This window comes from Tauraco erythrolophus, chromosome 4 (genome assembly GCF_009769465.1).
Source record: "Tauraco erythrolophus isolate bTauEry1 chromosome 4, bTauEry1.pri, whole genome shotgun sequence".
In the NCBI taxonomy this organism is placed as follows: domain Eukaryota; kingdom Metazoa; phylum Chordata; class Aves; order Musophagiformes; family Musophagidae; genus Tauraco; species Tauraco erythrolophus.
In genome coordinates, this window is record NC_141468.1 from 26,324,791 (window position 1) to 26,346,062 (window position 21,272).

The following is a 21,272-nucleotide window of genomic DNA, read 5'->3' on the forward strand; positions in this document are numbered from 1 at the left end:
TCATATGCAGCAGGGGAAGAAGATAGAAGTTCCGCAGAATACATTTTGTGCAGCACAGAAAACTTTTCTATAAACTCCATTTTGAAGTTGAGCAATTCTGCTATCAGCCTGCTGTTATCAGGGCGTTAGAAAAGAGTAGAACAGGAGTTTGGACTGCATGAGTCTCCTTTGTGCTAGAATGAACATTAGAGGAACCTGTCTATGTTTATACCGTGGAGAGTTTTATGAGCTGTTTAAATCACAAATGTGAAAGTTATTAAAAATATGTATCACTCCCAACTCCAAGATAAGGAAGTCCGTGTTTTGAAAATTCTCACTGTTGTTAGGGAGCAACCTCGCCCAGCAGCCTGGCTGAATCCAGATAGCTGCGACTGAACCGGGAAGTGCAGCTGTGCACACGCTCGGACTTGCCTTTGCAGCTGGCCAGTCCGTAGGCGCTTGCCTGGAGTCATGAGGCAGCTCTGCTCTGCTGCTCCAGCCCTGCTGCTGGGCACCCTCGCCGTGCTGTTCAAAAGGTCTCTGTCGGTGGACCATGTACCCATGCTGCTTTGGTCAACTCAGAGGTAAGAAACCTAAAAAATAAGAGTGTCTCTACTTATGCTGTTGCTCTCTCTGTGTGTGCAGAATATATTGTATATCATCAGTTGTGGTAAATAACCTCTGGGCAATAAAATTACCCAATAAATAAATTTGCCTCTCGACAATCAAACAAACGAACAGCTGAGCTTACCCATTTTTAGTTATAATTTCAGTGTTCTAAGCTGAGCAGTAAGAAGTAAATAAAATCCATATTCTTCTAATCTGAAGTATATATGCTGTATTCACCATAAGGCATCCTTCAACTCCACTGTTAGGGATGTAATGACTTAAAGGCACAACATAAGGCAGTCTCAGAAATAGGAGCTGACCAAAAACTGTGTGGACAACCTTATTTCTTGCATTTCCTAACTCCCAAATCCTGATTTTTCACTTTAATCTTCTTTCTAATGCAGATTTTTTAATAGAATACACTGCTGTATGTATAGACATCAGTTGTTAGAAACAACTAGAGTCTTGATAGATCCAATGAGACACGTGAAATTCAGGGATTTGCATATACTTATGAAATAAGACTTTGAACCTGTCTTGAAAGAGCCAGATAGAGACCTCTCTTTCCAATCTGGGATTTTATTCATGCAGACTTTAAGGATTTTATATAATTACTTGAGATTTCCAGAAATATGGCAGCTTGGGCAACGCAGTACCTTCAGGTGAGGTTCTGGATATGTAAAGTCGTCAGAGGATTATGTGCTGCTTATTCACAAGGCCGCAGGGCTGTCTCCGCAGGGCATCTGCGCTGGTTTTGTCTAGGAAGTACCGCCCCAAAACCCAGTAAGCCGATGACAGAGATTTGTAAGAAAAGGCTCCTGAGGGGCTTCTGGGATCACAAGACTGATTGGAAGGGCTAAAGACAAAGTCTTGTTCTGGGTGGGAAGGCGACAACAGATCTGCCGTACTCTAGGTTTGCCTAAAGTGTGCTTTGCTCTGAGTAAATCACTTGAATCTCTCCTCATAATCCTGAAATCCTCCACATTCTTAACTTAGTCTATCTAAATTGTAAACCCTGTCATGGAGAGTTCATCTCATACCCTCTGCAAGGACATATTTATTATACCTAGCTCGACAGGCCTGGTCTTGACTGGGTATTTATTAATTTCTCTCATGCAAATAATCCATAACACCAATGGTGTTTGGAATTTGTCACAATCCAGCTGGGTGACTTCATAAGCACAAAATGCTCTCCTGTACTGCAGATAACCTTGGTGCACAGGTGCCCCTTCACTCTGTGCTGTAAGGATGAACAGGAGGGACTGCAGCGATGGGGATTCCTGTTGGGTCCCTGTGCTGACATGACCAAGCTGTGTGTGCCTGGGCAGGGGGAGTTTTGCTTCTGAACTACTTTGGTCATCAGCTCTTGTCAGGTTTGAATTCATGGGATTTGATTCTTTTGTATCTTTATTGCCTTGTTAGTTCCCAGAGTGTTGCGATTTACTCTTCTGTAAACTGAGAAAGGAACCAAGCCAATGGCTTCTTGGGAGGTAATTATCCTTTCAGCTAGTCACTCTGGATTCACTCTACCTGTCATGAGGCTTTGAGCCATTCTTCGACACATTTGAGACACTGTTAATTATCTAGCTGTCACTAGGAAGAGAATTAGACTCAATTCTGCTCTCATTTATCCCAGTGTAAATCTTTTGTCTTTAGGCAAGATTATTAAGATTTAAATCTGAGCTCATTCTTGTTAATCTTTTGTTCTTCTTTTTTTTTTTTTTCTTTCCTTTTCCTGTGGCTTCTTAATGTGGTAATTTTAAGACAGCAATAGGAGGATTCAGAAATTTTATGAACATCAGGAGTTAGATTAAGTTCTTCAGGAGATCTTTCTCCATGTCTAGTGCCATATAGGCAAGCATGCTACTTTTCTGTTTTTTCATATGTTGTGCTGTAATTTTGAGGGCTGTGGAAAACAGATGTGTAGGAGGTTTTGATTATATTTCTTTCATACATATCCTAGACATTGCATTCTTTTCCCAGTAGTAATTAATACCAGCTTTGATGTATGTCTACCCATCTTTTAAGCATTTCTAGAAAGTGGAACTCTGGTCCCTGAAGAACCACAGCATATAGAAATCTGCAAATTTTGGTAAAGTTTGATTCAGTAACTTTGACATTCTTTTTTCCCCTGAAAGAAATAAATGAATGTCTCAACATCAAGCCTTTTTTTTCTTATATTGAAATATATTGAAAATACTTAATTGATTAATCTCTATACAAGACAGGCATGTGTATGACTACTAAACCTCTATATTTAAAAGCAAAGTAAATGTTAGAAAGAGTTGTTCTTAGGGTAGAAATGATCCTAACAGTCTAAGAAAAGATCAATGCTTCCTTTGTCCTACTTCCTAGTTCATGTAAACAACACACCTGTTGTCAATATAAGCAAAATCTTATCAGTTAATCTCAAGGTGGTCATAAAAGCAAACTTTCCACCAAGATGCAATTAGCAACTTGCTCTGCTGCAGATCGTTCAGGCTTATACAAATCTAGAGCAAGAAAATCAGGCTGGTGGACTGATTAAACCAGTTTCATGTTTCTACGAGTAGAACATTTTCTGGAAGATGTGTTCCTCCTACCATGACCTTTGCATTTTTGAAAGGTGAAGTTCTTGTGGGGCAGAAATTAGTCCTGGTAAAAGTCAATGAAGCAACTGGAAAGAAGATTTATGTTATTTTATAGAATAAAGAAACAGTGACAGCAGCTTTTGATTGTTAACCCTTAACTCCATGCTTTACATCTCGATACTTTGCAGTGATGGAAGGTTTGCAGTGTGTGATCTACAGGCTTATGAAATCTGGAAACTACTAAGAGTTTTAGGAAGGGTAACTAAAGAAGTGCAGGAATTATCAATGGATTTCTGTTCACTTTGTGGAAACATGTCCCAGCAGTTTAAAAGTTCAGGAGATGATATCAAACAGTCGAAGGATAATACATTTTGCTCATCTTTAGAACTACCCAGTGCTTGTAAAGCCGTATCTCAGAACAGCTATATTAGAAGAATGTAACACTTTATACTCTCTCTTTTATGCATTAGTATTGTACTGTAATCATGCTATTAAAGATAATATTAGATGTCAGATACAGATTAAACCTGCAACTGACAAACACATACAGTGTGCAAGGCATAATGAAAGTGTGATATAAACCCTTACAGGGACATTCGTAAATCAAATACCTCTTTCTTCTAGAAAGAAAAATGTAGATCTGTACTTTGAGAAAAATAACTGTTTTCTACCAAACAACAATCTTTTTCCATTGAACTTGAGAGATGAAGTGGGAATAACTCAGCGGGTCACAGTGTCCTGCTTTTCACAAAGGAATACTAATATATCAGTGAACATTCTTCAAATAACTTTGACCTGGAAAAAAATGACCTTTATCTTAAATTAGCCTTTAAACAAATATCCCTTGGTTGCTTTTTGAAGCAGGAGAGATGGAGAGGTTCCTCTTGCATACGATACACAGCAGAAACGTGAATTGGCCATTTTGAACAAATATTCAAAAGAATTTATTTCCCTCCACAGATTAGAGAGGGAGCTTGAGAAAATAAATTCTTTAAAATTAGCTTTTGCTATTGCCCCCTCATGTGTTTGTTTTAGGAATTATTTTTTCCTACAGTCATTGAAAAGATGTTACTACCTCCATTTATGCTATGCTTACTTTGGGAAATTAATCCTTTTCTGGCAAATCCAGATTACAAGTGATTTTGAGAAGGCGTTAATGCCAAATAGTACATTTGCAGTGTTTCCTAAGACTGCAAGGAATTCACTGAAAAATTTACTGGAAGAAAGTGGAACATAAAAAGAATACAGTGGAACCAAGAAATGTTTTAGGTGTAACTTTATTGGACTTCTCTGGAGTTACCTGTGTGCTAGCATGCATGCCAGTTTACTGCTGCCGTGCAAGAGAAAATGCTGTTTCTTATATGGTTATCACAATGTGCCTGAAAGACAAAACTGACAAGAATAACTTGTAGGAAAGAGTTCAGAAGGCAGCTACAAAGCAAAAATGTAACCTCATAAATTTGAGTGATAGAAGTCCTGGTATCTTAGAATCATAGAATCATAGAATCGTTAGGGCTGGAAGGGACCTTCAAAGGTCATCTAGTCCAACCCCCCTGCAAGGAACAGGGATATCTCCAACTAGATCAGGTTGCTCAGGGCCTCATCCAACCTGGCCTTGAACGTCTCCAGGGATGGAGCATCCACCACCTCTCTGGGCAACCTGTTCCAGTGTTCTACAACTCTCATGGTAAAAAAATTTTTTCCTAATATCCAACCTGAATCTACCTCCCTCTATTTTAAAACCATTACCCCTTGTCCTATCACAACTGGCCCTCCTGAACAGCCTCTCCCCATCTTTCTTGTAGGCCCCCTTGAGGTACTGGAAGACCGCTATAAGGTCATATAGATCTTACCATCTGCCCTTCTGGTGGGTCCAGATACAGGAAATCTTGACATCTTTGCTTCCATCAGAAATAAGTGCTCAAATCCCAGTTCTATCCAGAAAGAACACTGGACAGAGAAGAATCTGTATGCTTAAACTTGTTTAATGCCAAAGCAGTTAGGGACAAGAAAGATGCAAAACACCAAGCTAAGCTTTTTCTCTTCTCTTTTGTTAGTGCATTGTCTGGCTGTTGGAGAAAAGAGAGAGCAGTTGAGTGTTAAGTTTCCTCCTTTTTAGCACATACGCAATGAAGACCGCAGAGATATTTTTCATTGTGAACCCCCACAGCTGAGGACGTTTCTACAGCGAGGAGGTTAAGTCTGATGTTCTCGGCATGCGGATGACTGCACAAGGCTGTGCATCTTTGGACATAAAATTCTATGTGAGCAATCAATAGTAGCAATCAATATATGCGTTGGCCTACTGCCTGTTTCATCCTATGCCATCTCTTACTGATCTCTTGCGGAGCGCTCGAGGTGAAGAGTTGAAAGGGATGGAGCGGTTCGTTGTGCTCAGTAAAGCACTCCATCAGCGTATCCACGATGCGCTATCTGTAGCAGTCACGTATCTCCGTTTCACTACACAGTTCACAGTAAGCCAGCTGGTAACACATACTGGCATTTCCCGTCTGACCTGTGGTGAGAATATTGTTGCACCCGGCTGACAGTAGCAGCTCATTCAAGGAAAGGTGTAGCGTTGCTTACTGCTGTGCGTAGTGCTCAGCAAACTATTCGAAAGAAGCAAAATAAACACATGTGTAATATAGTGAATGTAAGTATTAGGCAAGAGCTGCATTATAACAGAATTATTAATTAACTGTTGTAGATTTATTTTTCTAATGATGATGCTGGACTATCTAAAGTTGACTGCTTGGAAGCTAAAAGGTCTCACAAAAGGTGTTTTTTCATGGTTAGATGGCTAGCAAGGGCTGCTTCAGGGAACAGGGAATACCTTAGAAGCAAGTATGCTTTAAAACAGGATCATTAAATTTCTGAGCTTTTTGCCATTTTGCTGCTGCAAATAACTTAGTTTTGTTTCATATGTTTTCTGTAACTTTTATTTTTAATTGCAAGTCCCAAAAGCTCTCAAAATGTTCATTTTTTTCTAATATTAGATGTGAAATAGGTTTAGTTAGCTTTTTGCATAAATATACCAAAATATTCACTATCATTTTCTTTCACATAAGACATATTTAAACATCTCTTAATTTAATCTATTTTCAGTTCCTTCAATATCATCAGTATTTTGGTGTGGTCATGGAATGCATAAAGTCAGTATGAAAGTCAGTTCCTGAATAACCATCCAGAATCTTTGAGAGTTTTGTGTTTTCGAATATCTTAGTTTTAAATATTATACTTAAATATTTGAGATCATGAGGTTTGACTTTTCTGGAAAGTTCAGGCATGTCTGTTACAATTTCTAAGTTGTTTGGCTTCATAAATATAAGTTAATGTGGATTTCAAAGCACAAATTAGAAAATAAGTGAGATACTGAATAAAACTAAGAAAATATAAAATTATAATTTCAACCAAATAGAAAAAAATTCATTCCTGCACAGCAAGGTTTACTTCTAAAGCTTGAGAAGCACAGGCAGAAGATCTACTAGAATTTAATTTTAACATCTGTAGCACACTGTCCTGAACGAGTCTTCCACATGCTCGAACACTCTCCCAAACCCCCAAATCTGAGGTGAGCTAGGTGTCTAGTACTGCAGGACTGCACTGTTTTTATGTGGCTGCGATTAGAAGCTTTCGATTCACTTTCGGCATTCTTTATTGGGATTACTGGGAAATCTTGAAGTGAAATACAGATTTTCCTTATCCAAGAAACAACATTGAACCCCCACACACTTTCGTTACCTCTGTTCTGCCTTCGTCTTAAAAGACTGCAAAGATTATTCTCATTCATAAAAGTCTGCTGTGCAAAGGTCATTTTCAAATTGCTTTTGGGTTAGAAAATTCAATCAGCATCTCAACTTCACCAAATTGCAATTGTATAATAGCCAACGCTACAGCACACAACAATTCTCTATATTCTATTCTTTGTAATTAGAACCAATTAGTGGGGCTGGAATGACTGATTTTCAGGCTTTAGCAACTGATGTGTATTTGGGAAAGATGGGTGATTATGCTTCAATCTGTGCGTTTTCTGCAGAATAAAAATTTTACCTTAGTCAAAACACCTACATCCCAAATTTTCATAATAAATTTCATCCTTATTATAGACCCAAGTTGCATACTGTTAAAATCCCAATTAGGCACTGAAAGAATAATGCCACCACGTCTTGTTTTGTCCATAACTGTTTTTTGTAGCAGCAAAACAAAACAGATGAGTTATTTCTCTGTCTAATGTTCATAATGACAGGTTGGCAAAAGAATCATAAACTTTTCTTGGTGTCTTGGGCCGTTCTGTTCAGAACTCCTGCTTCTGGAAAGGTGGCTTTTCTGAGCTGCTTCTGCAGAGTGGTTCCTTCTTCATGAAAACCTTAGGAGAGAACATATTGTTTACAGTAACACTGATAAGCCACTTTTACTTAACAAAAAGTTTGTGGAAAAATATTGATTTATGAGAATTTGTGGTCTGGCCTGAGTTCTACTCCTTTCTGGCCACCAAGACGTCTGATGGCACTGAAAAGTGTTTTGGGAGTTTGGATTCCTTCTGGGAATTCTCTCTGAAGGTTTTCAGCATATTCTTCTTCATTCCAATTAGTAGCTAATTTTTTTTTGAAAGATGCAACTGTGTTGTTGTACACAAACAAGAAAGTAGGGAGAGACAGTTATCTTGATTGGACTGATTGAATTTCTACTGTAGCACAGTTAATGTGACATGGGCATAAACAGACAAGTTCTTTGCCTCTTCAGCAGAATGAATGCAAACTGAACTGTAAACCTGATCTTAATCCAAAGACAATGCTATCATTTCCTGTTGCTACGTATTTAAAGAAAGAAGAGGTGGCGTCATTGATGGCAAATTTTACAGAAAAAAAATTAAATTTCTTTATAGATCACAGTGGAATCCAGACACTGCTTTGCATGAAGGACACATTGTCTCAGCACAGGAGCTGACCACACTCTTGCAACCTGCTTTTACCCAAAATTCCAGAAATCTCATCTTGTTCCTGCAAGATACGGTATGTAACATCAATTCCTTTTCTCTTACCAATGCCGAGTACAAGTCTGTGCCTAAATGAGATGCTGTGGCTCCTTCTCACCAATCTGCTCTTTGTTTTTCAGCTTAGCGTAGATGATTTCACATACCTCAGTGAATCCTACGGTAACGAGAATCCATTTCAAAATGTTCAGGCAAGCATTTATCTCTTTTACTTCTTTATATGTTGTATTTAAAACGTAAAAAAGATATAAGAAAGATGCAAACAGACAATAATTGGGAAAATTAAACTGAATTGCAGCAGTTTTCCTATTTAAATTATTTATTGATATTATTCCAGTTTAAGCAGATGGGTTAAAAGAAATCAACTGAGTTTGTAGAAGTGTGTTTTGTAGCTATTTTATTTCTGAAGATAAAATTTTCAGAATTCACTGTAACTGATAAAATTGTTCCTAAACATGCTGCAATTTTGTATCATAAAAAAAGTATAAACTTCAAGACTGACACCCCAACATTCTATTTTGAAGCCACAGGAAGAAAAGAAGTTATAGGAATCAATTATTTATTCCTGATTTTCAGAATTGAACACCCATTTTATTTTCATAGAAATTTATGCTCATGTAGGGAATTAACTGTTTCATATTTGAACGTAGTTAATATATGACTAGATAAAGGATTGCTTTAATCTTCATGAAAAAAGTCATGCTACTTGAGTAGTTAGAAATAAACTTCAGGCACAGAATCTATGATAGAGCCCTCCTGAGCCAGTCAGCAACTTCACCTTCTGTCCTCACTGGACAGGTTTACTAATTTTGTGCACAGCCTCTATGGTTGTACTTACCTGACAGTTTACTGAACCGTGATTGAAGAAAGGAAGTGTTCACCCATGGAAGTCAGGAAGACATTCCTGCAGGCAGTGGAGGAGGAACAGAGCTATTGGTAATGTAACTGGTATCAGAGCACATGAGAAAGCGTAAATTCCCAAGCACCACACAGCAAGCTGGATGTGTAATTAAATACATAAATATTCACATGTTACCAGTCTCTACATTTATACTGTCTAGAAGCTCTCATCTTCCTCGTTTCACTGATACTGGAGATCTTCATCTCTTTGTCATATAACAGCATTTCAACGCTGATGATGGAACAAAAATGACTATTCAGTACGTGGGTTTTCTGAGGAATGAATGGGAATAACACTCATTTCTAGTGTAAGGATCCGCGGCTGTGTCCACAGGCAGATGTACTGGTACTTCTCTGCTATGACTTATTTTCTCTGGGTTTAATATCTACGCAAGGCTGTGTCTGGAGCAAATTTGGTTGCTGCCTCACTGCAAAACTGGTTTGGTTTCAGAAGCTGTGTGAAATGTACACATGGCACTGCAAGCTCCTAATGATGTGGTGGTCTTATTTAAGTAGGCCCTGGATGTTTAAAAGGAGGGATATTCAAGTATTTCAAACTTCCTTCTTTTGCCTTGTAATCAGGACTCCATCAGCACTGTAGATAGAGCTTATAGCCAAAGGGTAGAGATGAGTCCGGAGACTGATGGGTTTAGAAATCAGGTGGTATAATGAATGGGTTGGGGACTTACTGAGGCTAGGGAGAAGGTCCTCAGCTAAACAAAGGATCACTTTAAGTAAATCTTTGGACTGTATCTGGCCAGGCAAAGATTTAAACCCAGGTTTTCAACAAGCTGAATAAACATCAGTAACAGTTTATTTGCTTTCTGACCTTACCTCTGTTCCCTTTCTGTCTTGGAACTGCCAAAATTTTTCTCATTGTAGCTTCTTTAAAATTGGAAAGTTTCTTTTGAAAAATTGCTCACCTTAACTCCAGTGCTTCTTAGATTTGTTCTGTTGGACTTGGCAATCTTAATACTTTTCTAGCATAGTTCTGTGGGGGTGAGGTGCTGTAACTTCAGTGAAATAAAATGAGATGTATAAATTAAATATTTCTTTTTCACCTGGGTGTCCATATGGAGAATTTCGTCAATATCTGTTGCATAGTCTTGTAGCTTTTAGGGCCAGAAAAGATCTTTGTAATCATCTAGTTTCATTTTGGAAGTAACAGAGGCTACAAAAATTTGTTCAGTTGCTATTGCCTCAGTTGCACTCCACTTAAACATCTTATGAAAGATTCTGTCATAATATTCACAGAACACAGGACAAAGTGAAGGTCAGGTCTGACTTTTCTCACTGGGGAAATCTGAGTCTTTGATGTTGCATAATCACAAATTTTTATACCTTCACGCTCTATATTATACAAGTGATTCATTAAGCTATAATAGATGTTCCATGTCACTCGAGTATCCTCCTTTTGAACTTCACAAATGCAAATTTATTCACAAACCTAAACTGGAGATCTCATTTAGAATGTATATGTGCATGTAGCAGCATGTGTACTACAAGAAGGAAGTGTTATTTGTAAAAGAGTTATAGGCTTGTAAACCACAGAGACATTTGCAGATATTAGATTTGTTCAGCTACATTAGCAGCTGTTTTGAGCTTTTGGGATCAATGGGTTTGTATGCAATAAAAGGATTCCATTTCCAGTTAATACAAAAGGAATTTTATAGGTAGATCATTTATCTTAAACATTCAAAGAACTTTTTAATTAAATAATAAAATACAAAGATTAGCACTTGGGGAACTTTTTTGTCAAGCAGTCACCTACCCTACAAACTATTTTTCTTTAATATTAGCTTTGGCTTTTCCCAAACAATGTTTAGCTCCTTAGAAGTGCAGTGTGTGGTGACACACTCCAATTAGTGGCTGCTGTGCAGCTACATAATTATTATTGTAAGTCATTGCCAGTCGTGGTTCTATCTCTCCATCGTATCCTCACTCAGTGGTCATAGACTGAGGAGTACTCTTTAGTCATGTGTGATAGAGGTACTACTATAGTTTTGATTGTCTTTGTTTCCTTTCTCTTCACCTCTTTTAGGTTCATTATAATTTTTTTTTTTGACAGGGGGGCATGCAGAACTGCATATTAATCAAGATATAAGTTCATCATGGATTTATTCAGTGACATGATGATGTTTAGTTCCCTAGTCTTTTCCAAAAAACTACTATTTGAATTTTAATTCTGATCACTATCAGACACTGAATTGACATTTTCAAAGAGCTGTTGTGCCTCTTAATGTTTCATTACTGAAGGATAACACTCAGTTCTGACTCTATTATCTATTGTGTACATAAAATTAGTGCTGGTTTTTTTCTCATGCTGTGCTTCACTAAAATCAATTTACATTGAAGCTCATCAGCTACTTTATTGCCCAAGAGGTTGTACCAAAAGTTTTTTCTGCAATTCATCAGTCAGCCCTTGCCTTTACCATCTTGAATAATTCAGCATAATCAGCATATTTCATTAGCTCGATATTTTTTTCCCTTTTTACCAGATAATTTATGAACACATGGAACGAAATAGACCTTAGTGCAGCAACATATACATTTTTCTACCCCTTGCTTGTTATCTCTTTGAGCTATTCTTTACCTACCCTTTGCCTACCTCCATGTGAAGACTGCCTCTCTCACGCTAAAGCAGTTTAGTTTCTTTAGGAATCTTTGCTTCAAGACTCTGCCGAGTGCCATTTGTTCACTGCATCAGCTAGAGCTGCCTGGTGTGCATGTCTACTGACTCCTTCAGAGATTTTCAGCAGAATTATGAGGCACAATTTCTTTTTGCAAAAGCCATGTCGGCTTTTTCCCCAGTATAATCCTTCCTTGTTGTTATAGTCTGTATTTTGTTCTTTGGAATAGTTCCTCCCATTCTTAGACTTCAAGTTTGCTTCTCTGTAGTTCCTTGGATCTGTCTGTAACCCTCGAAAAAAAATCTAGTGTCATGTTTTCCACCATACAGTATACTGGAATGGAGGTTTGTTCAACAATACTTTCTGTAGCTGCAACATATTTTATCAGCTGGACTATATCAGATCAATTTTCATTAAAATCATAACATGTTGCTTCATGCACGTATTTGGAGAACACAAGTACAGTGTAAAAGTCTGTAAGATTAATAATAACTGGGAAGTTAAAATGCAACAATGATAATTGTCTTTGCAATTATCACTGTGTAGAAACAGATGTGCTTCCAAATCTGTTTGAAAAGATTTTTGGTTTTTAGAGATTACTTATTGAACAATGCTGTAGAAAATAAATATAATACTTTAATATTTCAAATGACGTACTCACAGGCAGAAGATGAAGATTTAAAAGATCTCTATTACATGGCCTGCCTATTTCAGGTGTAGATTCCCAGGTATTTCCAGAACCAACATAGAAGCCTTTTTCCTAACCAATATTTTAATTATAGGACTGTCTATCAACTTTGATGCCAAATATGAACTGGTTCAGAACAATGAGTGTGCCTACATGATCTTTTATAGATGGATACATGACTCTAACAAAGATTTTAACAATAGGTTTTTAATGATAGACCTAAATTTACTCCATTCCAACTTCAAGTTGCTTGAATGCAATATCAATACAGTTAACGTAACACTGAAACCAGAGCTGGGCAAGTAAGTCCAAGCACAGCTTCATCATAGTACAATACTTGGCTTCAGAATGGCTAGAAATGTGGACAGAGCCATTCCACACCTACCTTCAAAAAAAGTAGAACAGCTATATATGTAATCCAAGAGTGAAGTTTCTAGTTATATTTCACTCAGGCGAGGTTCTTCAGGGGACTCTAAAGAAGGTAAATGTAGGCATAATCAGAGTAAGCTGCCCATAGACAGGTTATAGATTCTGGTATTTAATTTAGGAAGTTCTGCTATCAGTCCAACAACTCAACAGGTTTTCTTCCCTCTCCTTTTCCCTTCCGCTTTCCCTCTCTTAGCTACTGTGTGGTTGTACCTCTTTGTTTAGTCCTTTAGCAGAATGCAAAACTAGGTGTTTCTCAGTGGTCCTCTTCATTCTCCACCCTCTTTTGGAGTTCTGGGGTTTTGAACATGGATGGTAGTTCAAATCCTTAAATGTGTAAAGCAACATATGGGTATCGTAAAGACAAATGTGCAGTGGCCAAATGTCAAGAAGGGCAAGCAAGAGGCATGGGATCAGAATGGCTATCTGAGGCTAATGAGTAGATATCCAGCTGTGTCTGCCCTTCAGATGGAAAACAGTTGAATATCAGAGGCTGGAAGCTGAGACAGATGGCAGTGCAGGATTGGTTAGGAGCAGAGGCACAATTCTGATGTTTCTCAGTAATGATGTGTTTTATATCTTATTCTACAATAAATGAGTAATCTGTTTAATATATATCCTTGGAGGAACTGACTGCTGCAATTCTGACTGCTGTTAGGGGGCAAGGGATTAAAATATCAAAAATAAAATAAAATAATTTATTATTGCTCAGAATTTTAGCTCTAAATGCATATATACAAACAAACCAAAATGAAACGTATTATGCTTTCCTTCCAAGTGGTGCTAAATACCCTACTCAAAGACCTGTGAGCCACATCAGTGTTTTCTGCTCTATTTTAATTTCTGTAGTAATTTTTCTATCACTCTGGCAAATCAGACAATACTGCATAATCCTCTCTTACGAGCAACTATAGAAATGTGAAAATAACTAGCCTTTGCCTAGGAAGGAAAACATGTGAGCAATTAGAAAGAACCAGAGCAGGTCAGAAAAGTGGTAGGCAGTCGGAGAACAGACAAAAAGGAAAAAGAGTAGGAGGAGAAAAGTGTTAGCAACACCACAACACTTGCATCAGTTAGAGGAGGAGAGGGAGTCTATAACAACTTGAATATCTGAATGTCGGATCAAGTGACAGACTCAATCTAGACTTACACGTTTAAAATGAGAAAGCAAAGTTAACAAGTTGTAAATTAAGGCTCAATGAAAAATTATCTTCTCATATTCACATTAAATTTTGATAATTCTCAAGTCTCCATCTTGCATTTTCTTTCCCTGAATGTTTCAAGTTAATTTTTTTACCAATAAAAATCTTTGGAAAGATGTTTTTCAAATATGCAGGTTTCAAATTTGTAGAATGAGGATGTTTTAAAATTCATTTCACTTAAGTATTTTCATGAGAAACTGAGCTATGAGAATAATAAATAAAGTGATAGATACCCTGATGCTTGATTATCTGAACCAGTTGAGCCTGAGCTTTGTAATTTGTATTTTGAGTAGAAAGACAGAAAGTACATGATATAATTTTGTTTGTGTGTGTCTGAAGGCTCTGTAGATCCTGACATGTAGCTTGCTTTAATTAATAGCTACAAATTAGACACTTATCTGTACCCCGTGCTGTGCCACCAGGATGTACACGAAGAAACGATGTTTATGATGTGAAGTATGACTCTGTACTGAATAGAATAGAGGTGCTGCAACTTGAGGTGTCGATCCTTCTCACCTCCAAGGGCGTTTAGTTAAATGATCATCTGATGAGCTTCGCTTCTGGTGGATGTTCATAACCCGTCTCTTCTTTCTCCACAAACTCTCCAATACATTCTCCACTTTTCTCAGCTTGAGAACTTCTACATCATCTGTCTCTCCTCTTCCACCACACGTGTGGAAAGGACAGCAAGAATTTAATGTCACTGAGTGCCTTATCTTGCTCGAAGAAGATGCAGGAATAAGATGGATGTGAGTGCCCCTTCACTGCCCCTTTCCAGGAACAGCCTGCAATTGACATCAGGCTGGTGAGAACTCACATAGTGTTCACCGTAGTGGTTCCTCACCTTTAAGATTAAATTAAGGATACATTAAAAAAAGTTTGTGTTTAATTATTAAGCAAATAAACAAACTGTCCATAAATTTATTACAGGAAATTCTTCAGTCTTCTCCTTCATCTTTAGTTCTGCCAGCTGTTGATTGCGAAGCTACCAGGCAGCTTCTGAGCTTTCTTCAGGAGTCGAGAGATTGGAAGTTAATAAACACAACAAATCTTAGTGTCTCTCAGCTGGAAGTGAATACGTCTAAACCCAACTTACTGGTGGTTCAGCTACAACCGCTTGTCAGGTAAGAGCTTGTCGCAAACAAAACTGACCCACATGTACGCACGATTTTTAAAGCTTTTGAAAATGTCACTTTGTATTCAGGAAATTTAAAAACCAAAGTGGAAACTTACAGGGTTAACAAAGTAATTTTTCTTGCAAGGGTGAATTCCGTGTTTTTTTTAAGTCCCCTGATGAGCTTCCCAGGTGCAATAGATGAATTACATTGAGAAAGTCAGTCAGGCATTCCTATTTTGTCTGCCTCATTATATGAAAACTAAAGGACAACTAATAAAACTAAATGGCAACACACTTTTAGCAGACAAGCTGAATTATTTTATGCAACACATGATTAACCTGCAGAATTAATTGCTAGAAGGCATTCCAGGGGTCAAAAAACTGGCAGGATAAATAAGCCCAAAAATAAACAAACAAACCTGAAGGTAGTAGGAATAAACTGATTTTCCTCACTCTAGAAGGAAGAGGAGGACTATAATTCTTCACATTAGAGAATTTCACATTTGTGCCCAGGCACAAATACAGACTGGGTGGAGAATGGATCAAGAGCAGCCCTGAGGAGAAGGACTTGGGAGTACTGGTGGACGAGAAGCTCAATATGAGCCGGCAATGTGCTCTTGCGGCCCAGAAGGCCAACCGCGTCCTGGGCTGCATCAAGAGGAGCGTGGCCAGCAGGTCGAGAGAGGTGATTCTTCCCCCTCTACTCTGCCCTCCTGAGACCTCACCTGGAGTATTGCGTCCAGTTCTGGAGCCCCCAACATAAGAAGGACATGGACCAGTTGGAGAGGGTCCAGAGGAGGGCCACGAAGATGATAAGAGGGCTGGAGCACCTTTCCTATGAGGACAGGCTGAAAGAGTTGGGGCTGTTCAGCCTGGAGAAGAGGAGGCTCCGGGGTGACCTTATAGCGGTCTTCCAGTACCTCAAGGGGGCCTACAAGAAAGATGGGGAGAGGCTGTTCAGGAGGGCCTGTTGTGATAGGACGAGGGGTAATGGTTTTAAAATAGAGGGAGGTAGATTCAGGTTGGATATTAGGAAAAAATTTTTTACCATGAGAGTGGTAGAACAATGGAACAGGTTGCCCAGAGAGGTGGTGGATGCTCCATCCCTGGAGACATTCAAGGCCAGGTTGGACGAGGCCCTGAGCAACCTGATCTAGTTGGAGATATCCCTGTTCCTTGCAGGGGGGTTGGACTAGATGACCTTTGAAGGTCCCTTCCAGCCCTAACCATTCTATGATTCTATGATTCTATGATTCTATGATTCTATGATTCTATGATTTCCAGGCCTATGACAACTGTAATCTAACAGAGGTAGAGAGATACTGTTCCTCCAGGTGAATGTTGGTGTCTGACTGTTACTTCTAGAACTTTTACATCTCTATGGACAGTCTGGTGAGGAGCACTCGTGGCCAATGGGTATTGAGCACTCGTGGCCAATGGGTATTGGTCACTGACCTGGTCTAGATTGGCAGCTGCTCTTATCATTTCAGCAGAAAGCTGCACGGTACATACACAGTCATATTGAGTACAAGTGATGCCAATGTACGCTTAGGAAATATAAAGCATGGGTGTATCGAGTCCCTCTGCTAAGTTTCTCCAGCTTTTTCCTCTTCCTAGCCTGTTACTTGCACATTTGTACATGTTTTTATATGGTGCATGTATCAACGCGCCCTAAGGATGCACAATTATAGGTATCATGTCATTATACAAATTTACACGATACCCATTTTAAGGAGCTCATGTACAAATGTTAGACAAGGCAACGAAAGAAAAGCTGAGGAGAGAACGGTCAAAATAACATCAATAGTCCAGCTTCTCTGCAGCTAAGGAAGTTTGAGGCATTTGAGGAATCAGCTGAAGATGTGGTTCTTGTACTACTAATGTCTGTGTGGAAAAAAAGGGTCGTAAGAAGGAGATGAGAGAATGATGTAGGGGCTGATAATGAAAGTAATCCCTTTACTAGTCAGTGTCTTTGTACATTTCTGGTTCATGTTGCTCGTGTCTAGAAAAGATTTTTAATTCTTTTTCTCCCACTCTTTTTGTAGTGGTTTAAATGAGATTTCCACCCTGGAAGCAATTGCTGAAAATGGTAAGCAATATGACCAAGATATAACTAACGTTTCATCATTTTAGTCTGTGTTTTCACTTGAGCAGATTGTATTCTCTAGTTCCTGGGTTTTGCTGTAATACTGCTATTTAAAGGTTTTCTTTTCCCCCCTCTATAGTACTTCTAAGCAGTCAATTATCATAGTGTTGAAATATTGAGTGGGATGGTTCAAAATCCACTGAAGTGGATATAGCTCTGTGACCTGAAATGTAATGATAATTCACCTCTGCTTCAGGCACGGGCCTTTGCTCATGCTCTGAGATTCTTCCAGCTCAGAGTATGAATCCCGCATCTCCGTGGAGCTCGGACTTCCTCTTGGATCTCACCTCGCGTGCTGGCAGCTGGAGGTGTGAGGCTCATCTGGCAGTTTGGAGGTCTAGGTGTCAACAAGAGGGTGTCTGAAGTTTGCAAATCACTGTAGAGGTAGTTTCAGAGCCACGTTGTGAAGTAGTGGGGGATGATAATTAAACAGTGTCCTTGGTGCTTACGACTGCTTCTGCCCAGAGCTAGGGGTATAAAATTAGAAGCAGATTTGAAAATCAGGGGAAAATGCCTCAGTACTGAAATCACTGGTATGTTCTTTTCTCTCTATTTTTGCACTACTCCAAAGTGAGTGTGTTTTTTATACTCAAATAAGCAGCTGGATTTTCCTCTCTGAATTGCAGAGAAGTTGTTTAGTTTTCCCTTCTTGTCCCCAGAACACATTAGGCAGGAAAAGTCTTAACATTGGCTTTGGCTAAACATTAGCTTTTTCTTCATGGGACATTTCTTTCATCAGTTGCACAAACTAAAGAATAAGCTTCCCAAGCCCTGTCTCAGGTCACTTTGTTTTGGAACAGCAAAGTTAACAGGGGACATGTGGAACAATTGAGAACAGGCAGCACTGGAACATGTTGCCCAGAGAAGTTGTGGATACCCCTGGAAGTGTTGAAGGCCAGGTTGGATGAGGCTTTGAGTGACCTGATCTAGTCGAAGGTGTCCCTGCCTGTGGCAGGGACTTTGGAACTAGATGATATTTAAGGTCCCTTCCAATGTACATCATTCTGTGATTCTATACCAACTTTCTGGTTAGTGTCAACTAGCTGTTATCAGGAAAAAGGTGTGTGGATTAGCGAAGATGTGTCACTTTGTATGGCCAAGTGAAAAATCTGCACTTTGTATTCTGCATCTCAGCTGTGCTTTAGAAAAGTGGGAGTGTGGACTGAATCCTCACCTTCTGCTTTATTTACCAAAGCAGCCACTCAATGCATTGCTGAATAAAAACTGGAAGTAACACCAGAAGGAAGTTTTACTTCAAATGAAAGCTACTGAGCCACAGTTCCTTAAAAGTATCCCACTGAAGGTCTGGGCAGAATGTGGGAAACAGTGGTAAGAAAGTCATTCCAAAAGTAGTAGTAAGTGTCCCAAACACCGTCTTCCAGGTCATGCAATCTGGGCTCCAGGTGTCTAGGTACTGGGTGTCTAGGTACTGTTTGCAGCACAACCACAGCCATGTCCCAAATATTGCTGCCAGGACATCCTTTAAGGTCAGAACTGCTTGCAAGGTCGTGTGTTATTGGTGCTTGTTACGGAGTGAACGCTGCTAGATCCTACCTGGATAAGCAAGTAAAAATACTGTCACATACCTGCAATGTGACAAGAGAATTGTTAACCCATAAATATTGCTTTTAGGTTTAGTTTTATTTTTAATATCAACAGTAAACCCATAGAAAATCATTGCAGACCTGAAGGAGACTGCCTAGAATTTCACAAAGCCTCTTATGTTTGTCACAGGAACTTCCTTCTTTTCTGCTGTAGAGGGTTTTAAAATCCGATGTAATAAAATGTCAGAGAAATCTCTCCTGCTGTTTTACTCGCTGCAGACAGGAAGCTCTCTAAGATAGAACAAATGGGCTCAGATTCTGCCCAAGGAGAATGTACTGTTCTGAAATAACTGGAGGCTGGAGTAAGCAGGAGTTTTTAGCATGTTATTAAAATGAGGCTCATTACATAATCCAAGCTGGAATTCAGAATCCAAATCTGCTCAAGTTTCAAGGGATTCAGACTTACTGTTTTGTCTCAGTATTTCTTTTTTCCTTTTGCGTGAGGTAGATTTTTGACATTATTACTCAGTTTTTGCCAGCTTTCCTAAACGTTTCTCTGCTCAGGAGAAGGTTACAGTCTGTTATGTCAGTTTTACCTGCTGGATCCAGCATACCTTAAATTCAATGTCACAGCTGCCTATGACTCCATCTGCATAAGATCTTTAATTGATATTGCATATATTCTTTTTTCCACTCTGATTCTCAGTGCATTCCTCTTTCCGCTCTTTCTCGCCTCTTTCATTTCCCCCCTCTCATCTTGCCCTTGTTTTGTCTCTCTTGTTCATAGTTTATACTCTTCCTTTCTTTTCATTTTTCTCCTTCCAGAACATCTCTTCTCAGTTCGTTTCTTCCATCCCTTCCATCCATGTGTACAACCACACAAAGAAATTAAGATAGATTAGAAATGAATAATAGCACTAATCCTGCACTCCTTGGTGAAACTCAAGCAATGTGTCTTCAGTGAGTTGGAAAGATTTAATACTTCTACCAGGGCACAGAGGCAGGCAGTTATGCTAGCTGGAAGATGTTATCTTAGACAAAATGTTTTACGTTCATAGATCTATATAGTGTATCCTTGATCCATACTATCTAAAATAAAATAAAAAAGACTTCAGTAGATCCACTCTAAAATCATTGTAACATCAATATCTCCATCTGGAGACGCCTCTTGTTCCGTTAAAGAAAGAGCCTGGGATGACTAATGTTCCCATGTTGGCAAGTAATTTAGGTGCTTTAAAATACGGTGGACAATCTGTGCCCTTTTTCTTGCAGAATTTGCAAATACTTCATAAGCAAGGTAGAGTTTCAATCGCAGGCAGACAAACTGTTACCATAAAGGTGTTCACAGCAGCTTCTCTAAATGAAGGAATTGCCTCTAGAATCTTCCCAAAGGCAAGAGTTATAGATGTTACTGGTAACTATAGTTACATGTAGCTCCTTAGTGAAGTGAAATGCAAATAGCATGTTATTTTAGAAAACAATCAATTGCTTTAATGAAAGAAAAATCAAAGACAATCTATGCATTTTTCTATATATTAATTTTTTCTTCTGCAAATCTTAGGCTGCTGAGAATTTCCAGTGAGTTGCACTCTGTGCATATACAATACAAATCTACATTATGTAATACCCCTATATCCAATGTAATTACACTAGTAGTATATAAGCAGTTGTTCTTCTGAGTAAGTCGGTTTCTTACAGTAGATCCTGTTGGCAATAATTTTTTAGAAGGAAAATTTACATAGCTATGATTCTTGACTGATATGAGGAAATCAATTTGGTTAAAACTCTGCAGAAAAAACACTGCTTGCATTTTTACAAAAGTGAAACATTTCACTCAGCCAGGAGACCATAATTACTGTAAATAGAAGAGGTTAAAAAGGATAAAGATATAAACTCCAATTCCGGTACTGGAAAATGAAATATAATTTCTGTAAAGTGTAACCTCGAAATCTGAGAAGCCTGTACGTCCAGGATATAAAATATCCATTCACCAGACTGGTACATGGAGGAGAAGTAGGAAGGCACTGAAACAGTAGGTATGAATTTGCTTGCTTATTTCTCGATCAGTCTCAATAACAATGCTAATAACAATTTGTGATTCACAACCATTATGCTCCTTATCATAAGCAGATGTTAACATTTCTGAATACAATTTGAAAATATGTATCAGTTGTAAGTATTTGTCCCAAATGCCTGTGGTTTCAGAACTAAAGGAGAATCTTCTGTAGAGATATCTTTGGACCTCTTTGAAAGGTCCTCTCCTTGTTACTTGACTTTTCCTTCCTTTTTCATCCATCCTTCTCCTTCCACCATATTTCTCCTTTGGCCTCCACTGTAGACAAAAGCAAAATTTTCCATATCCTGTTGAGGGTGCAGAATCAGGCTTTAAATCCACCGAAGCAAAGAGAATCTTGCTGCCAATATTATGCGTATCATGCCCCAAACGAAACATCCCGGTTTGAGTATTG

General features: G+C 38.7%; 1 protein-coding gene across 1 annotated transcript in view; it reads left to right on the forward strand.

The window, feature by feature from the left end:
- Positions 1 to 450: 450 nt before the first annotated feature.
- LOC104378072 (V-type proton ATPase subunit S1-like) overlaps positions 451 to 21,272 on the forward strand; it is a 56,746-nt gene continuing 35,924 nt past the window's right edge. Inside the window, exons 1-5 of the mRNA XM_086609906.1 lie at positions 451 to 563; positions 8,044 to 8,170; positions 8,274 to 8,342; positions 14,928 to 15,121; positions 17,160 to 17,203. Coding sequence (XP_086466032.1) covers positions 451 to 563; positions 8,044 to 8,170; positions 8,274 to 8,342; positions 14,928 to 15,121; positions 17,160 to 17,203 — 547 coding nt within the window. The remainder of the gene's footprint in view (positions 564 to 8,043; positions 8,171 to 8,273; positions 8,343 to 14,927; positions 15,122 to 17,159; positions 17,204 to 21,272) is intronic.